A 5,740-nucleotide genomic window follows, 5' to 3' on the forward strand; every position below is an offset into this window, starting at 1 on the left:
TCCCAGCTACTCGGGAGGCTGAGGCAGAAGGATTGCTTGAGCCCAGGAGTTTGAGGTTGCTGTGAACTAGGCTGATGCCACGGCACTCACTCTAGCCAGGGCAACAAAGCGAGAGTCTGCCTCAAAAAAAAAAACAAAAAACAATATGGTGCTGGCATGAAAACAGACATATAGATCACTGGAACAGAATAGAGAGCACAGAAATAAATCCAAATATATATGGTCAACTAACTTTTGACAAGAGCACCAAAAGGACACAGTGAGCAAAGGATAGTTTTTTGAATAATGCTGGGAAAACTGGATTTCCACACACAATAAAACAGGACCCTTATCTTATACCATACACAATAATCAACTCAAAATGGATAAAAGGCCTAAATATAAGAACAGAAACTATAAAACGCCTAGAAGAGAACACAGGGGAAAAGCTCCCGGACATTGACCTTGGCAGTGATTTTGCGGCTATCACACCAAAAGGTCAGGCCACAAAAGTACAAATAAATAAACGGGACTACATCAAACCAAAAAACCTCTGCATAGCAATCAAGAAAATGAAATAGCAGCCTACAGACTGGGAAAAAATATTTGCAAACCATATATCTGATAAGAGGTTAATATGAAAAATTTATAAAGAACTCATACAACAGTAGAAAAACAAGTAACCTGATTAAAAAATGAGCAAAAGATCTGAATAGACATTTCTCCAAAGACGACATAAAAATTGCCAACAGATACACGAAAAGATGTTCAACATCATTAATCATCAGAGAAATATAAATCAATACCCCTATGAGATACCCCTATACCCATCAGGAGGACTATTACCAAAAAGTCAAAAGATAACAAATGTTGGTGACGACGTGGAGAATAGGGAACTCTTTTATACTGTTGATGGGAACATAAATTAGTATACCTATTATAAAAAAATGTATGGAGGTGCCTAAAGAAATTAAAGACAGGTCGGATGATGTGGCTCATGCCAGTAATCCTAGCACTTATGGAGGCCAAGGCAGGAGGCTCCCTGGATGTCAGAAGTTCAAGACCAGCCTGAGCAACATAGCAAGATCCTGTCTCTACAAAAACTTTTAAAAATTAGCTGGGCGTGGTAGTGATCGCCTGTAGCCCCAGCAACTCAGGAGGCTGCAGCAGGAGGATTGTCTGAGCCCAGGAGTCTGACGCTGCAGTGAGCTATGATGATGCCACCATACTCCAGCCTGGGGGACAGAGCGAGACGCTGTCTCAAAAATAAGCAAATAAATAAACTAATAAAACAATTACCATATGACTCAGCAATCCCTCTTCTGGACATTTACTCAAAAGAAATGAAATCACCACTTTATAAAAGATACCTGCACTCCCATGTTCATGGCAGTATTATTCACAATAGCCGAGATATGGAAACAACCTAAGTGTCTGTTGATGGATGAATGAATAAAGAAACTGTAATATATATACACACACACATATACCCGGAAATATTATTCAGCCTTATTTTAAAAAAAATGAGATCTTGCCATTTGCCACAACATGGATGAGCCTGGAGGACATTAGGCTAAGTGAAATAAACCACACACAGAAAGGAAAATATTGTATGATCTCACTTATATGTGGAATCTCAAAAAAAACCACAAAAAACAAAAAACAAAACCAAATTCAAACATACACAGAGGAACAAAACAGTGGTTATGGGGGTGACTGGAATGGGGAGATATATGTCAGAGGATACAATGTAGCAGATATGTGGGATGAACAAGTCTAGAGTTGCACAACATGAGGTAATACAACTGAGCTATCCTTGGAATTCAAGCTAAATGAGTAGATTTTAGCTGCTCTAGCCACAAAAACAAAAAAACAAGGGTAACTGAGATGATGGATGTGTTCATTTGCTTTGCTGCAGCAACCTTATTACTATCTGTATGTATTCGAGAACATCATGTTGTACACCTTAAATAAACACAATAAAATTTATTTTTAAAAACACTTTAGATTACCAATGAGACTGAAGTAAAAGAAAGCAGAAATGGCAAGCACAATAGGAAAAAAAAGAGTACTCTACTATGTATACCGCCTACATATACCGATAGAATATTTACTATCATTTGAGGACAATACCATTAAAATTCCTTTTTTTTTTTTTTTTTTTTTTTTTTGAGACAGAGTCTTACTCTGTCACCCCAACTAGAATGCAGTGGCATCATCATAGCTCACAGCAACCTCATACTCCTGGGCTTGAGTGATCCCCCTGCCTCATTCCCCCGTAGCTGGGACTATAGGCTCATACCACCACACCTGGCTAATTTGTTCTATTTTTAGTAGAGACGGGGTCTTGCTTTTGCTCAGGCTGGTCTCAAACTCCTGACCACAAACGATCCTGCTGCCTTGGTCTCCCAGAGGGCTAGGATTACAAGCATGAGACACCAAACCTGGCTGATTTCCATTTTTATAGGTGTGAAAGCTACAGCTTGCAGAGTCTAAATCCGTGATTTGTGACACTGGCTGCAAATGGGAATCACCTGGGAAACTTTGGCCATAAGCTAATGTCTGAGCCTAACCCCAGTGACTGATTTAATTGTTCTGTGATGGGACTGGGGCATCCCAGGTGGTTCTATTAATAATCTGCAGCCCAAGCTGAGAATACCAGAAGTTTGCAGAACATGACCAAGGCCACACAGCCGATCAGGATTCAAACCTAGGTCTACTTGACTTTCTACTACATAATATTAACTCTAAATTCTGGAAACGAGTTTGAAGAGCTTGTTAACTATTGTGATCAAACAACACAAAAGGGCTCAAAATACAAACCATAAATGACCAGTCATGACTTGGATAATAAAATACTGAAAATAAAATAAATAAATAATAAAATAAATGACTTATGAAGTATGTGCACACTTCACAACTACAATCCTTCATGGAAACATCAAAGGAACCCCATTACCTGTCAGAACCTGGGTGAAATTCTGAAAGCAAGGAAGGTCGTCTTCGAAGCTGTTGTTGCTGCTGTTGCTGCAAGAGCTGTGATGCCTGACTGACTTCAAGATGAGAAGAACGATAATCAGGGACTGCAAACTCCTAGGATTAAAATCATAAATTAGTTATTAACCAAAAAGAGAACAGCATCATGAAATCAAACCAAGTATAAAGGTAGTATGGGCCACTAAGTATGGGAAAAAACAACCATGACAATCAATCCTTCATTGATCTAATTCTTCCCCCAAAATCTAAAACAATCAACATTTTAACTGTATATCACTAAAAACAAACCAAAATGAAATTTCAAGTTCAACCTATATTGATTCATTCCTCTAATAACATATTACAATAACTCCCAGTCTCTTACTCACATAAAATCTCAAACTTGTGTGTTCAATATGAAATCCCAAAAAGTATTCCAATCCCAAATTCAAAATGAGTATGCTAGAAGGGTCACAGAGGTCATCTACCTAAATCCATGTACATTTATAAATGAAGAAACTGCAGTCCAGAGAATCAACCTGATAGTTAACAGTGACAGTTTTTCCATCATAATTAGGTGGGTGCTTTCACGTATTTTTTTGGTATGTTTCACTTGTTGATTTTTTTTAAAATCTTCTTTTCAAAATAAATCCATTGTGCTAACTCAATCATAAACAGATAGTTAAACAGAATTACTAAATAACCCAGGAATTCCAGTCCTAGGTATATAACCCAAAAGAATTAAAAGTTTAAAAACCACACACAATACCTTTAACACAAATTTTCATAGGCATGTTATTCAAAATAGATAAAAAATGGAAATAACCTAAAGGTCCATCAACTAATGAATGAATAAAAAATGTGGTATATCCATACAATGAAGTATCATTCAACCACAAAAAGGAATAAAATACTGATATAAGCTAGAACATAGATGAACCTAGAAAACATTCTGCTAAGAAAAATAGCCAGACACAAAAGGCTACAGGTTATTATTACATTTGTATAAAATGTCTACAAGAGGCAAATCCGCAGAGACAGAAAGAAGACTGGTGGTTGCCAAAGGATGGAGGGTAGGACAAGAATTGGAACTAACTGTTGCTAAATACAAGGTTTCATTTCAGGTGATGGAAGTGTTCTGGAATTAGATAATGGTGATAGTTGAACAACATAATAAATATACTAAAAGCTACTATATTATACATTTTAAAATGGTGAATTTTCTGTTACAAATTCCATGTCAACAAAAAAATTTTTAAATCATAAACAGATAAAATTGAGCTGTCCAGGCTAAAGCATGGAGGTCCAAAGAAAATAAAATACCTAGGGATATATTTAACAAAGGAGGTTAAAGATCTCTACAAGGAGAACTACAATACAAAACACAGATGAAAGACATTGCAGATGACATAAAGAAATGGAAAAACATCTCTCGCTCCTGGATTGGTAGGATCAACATCATTAAAATGTCCATACTACCCAAAGTGATTCACAGATTCGACGCAATTCCCATCAAAATACCAGCATCATGTTTCACAGATCTAGAAAAAATAATCCTAAGCTCCATGTGAAACCAAAACAGGGCCCAAATAGCCAAAGAAATCTTAAGTAAAAAGAACAAATCTGGAGGCATCACATTACCTGACTTCAAATAATACTATAAGGCTACAGTAACCAAAACAGCATGGTACTGGTAATAAAAATAGGGATGTAGACCAATGGAACAGGACACAAAACCCGGAAATAAAACCATCTACCTACAACCAACTGATCTTCAACAAAGCAGACAGTGGGAAAGGAAGCCCTATTCCATAAATGGTGCTGGGAAAATTGGATAGCCTCATGCAGAAGAATGAAACAGAACCCCTACCTCTCATCATATCTGAAAATTAATTCAAGATGGATTAAAGACTTAAATGTAACACATGAAACCATAACAATTCTTGACAAAAACGTAGGAAAAACTTTTTGATATCAGCCTAGTCAAAGAATTTATGACTAAGACCCCAAAGGCAAATATAGCAACAACAAAAATAAATAAATGGGACTTAAGTTAAAAAGCTTCTGCACAGCAAAGAAAATAATCAACAGAGTGAATAGACAACCTACAGAATGGGAGAAAATATTCCTAAACTATACATCAGATAAAGGACTGATATCCAGAATTTACAAAGAACTCAAACAAATCAGCAAGAAAAAAACAACCCCATCAAAAAGCAAGCAAAAGACATGAATAAAAGTCTTTCTAAAGAAGATAGACAAATGGCCAACAAACATGAAAGAATGCTCAACATCACGAATCCTTAGGGAAATTCAAATCAAAACTACAATGAGATACCACCTTACCCCTATTGGAATGGCCATTACTAAAAAGTCAAAAAACAATAGAAACTGGTGTGGATGCAGAGACAAAAGAATACTTATACACTGTTGGTGGGACTGCAAATTAGTACAGCCTCTATGGAAAACAGTATGGAGATTCCTCAAAGATACAAATGTGGACCTACCATTTGATCCCGCAATCCCACTGCTGGGTACCTACCCAAAGGAAATGAACTCATTTTATCAGACAGGCAACTTGCACCCAAATGTTTATCACAGCATAATTCACAATTGCAAAGATAGGGAGTCAACCTAAGTGCCCTTCAATTCAAGAATGGATAAAGAAAATGTGCGTGTATGTGTGTGTGTGTATTATATATCTTAGTTATCTATTTATTTATAGCTTTATAAGTTCCCCTGGGGGTCTTAGGCAGCTAACTTCTGATAGATGCGGCATTCGGAG

The 5,740-nt window shown here is 36.8% G+C and overlaps 1 protein-coding gene across 6 annotated transcripts in view; it reads right to left on the reverse strand.

Moving 5' to 3' along the window:
• Window positions 1-5,740, reverse strand: part of NCOR1 (nuclear receptor corepressor 1) — a 158,463-nt gene that overhangs the window by 127,162 nt on the left and 25,561 nt on the right. For all 6 annotated transcript variants that reach the window (XM_012651413.1, XM_012651412.1, XM_012651414.1 and 3 more), the window contains exon 3: window positions 2,939-3,072. In XM_012651413.1, the coding sequence (XP_012506867.1) occupies window positions 2,939-3,072 (134 nt within the window). The remainder of the gene's footprint in view (window positions 1-2,938; window positions 3,073-5,740) is intronic.

Source organism: Propithecus coquereli, unplaced genomic scaffold (genome assembly GCF_000956105.1).
Source record: "Propithecus coquereli isolate 6110/MARCELLA unplaced genomic scaffold, Pcoq_1.0 Scaffold355, whole genome shotgun sequence".
NCBI lineage: Eukaryota > Metazoa > Chordata > Mammalia > Primates > Indriidae > Propithecus > Propithecus coquereli.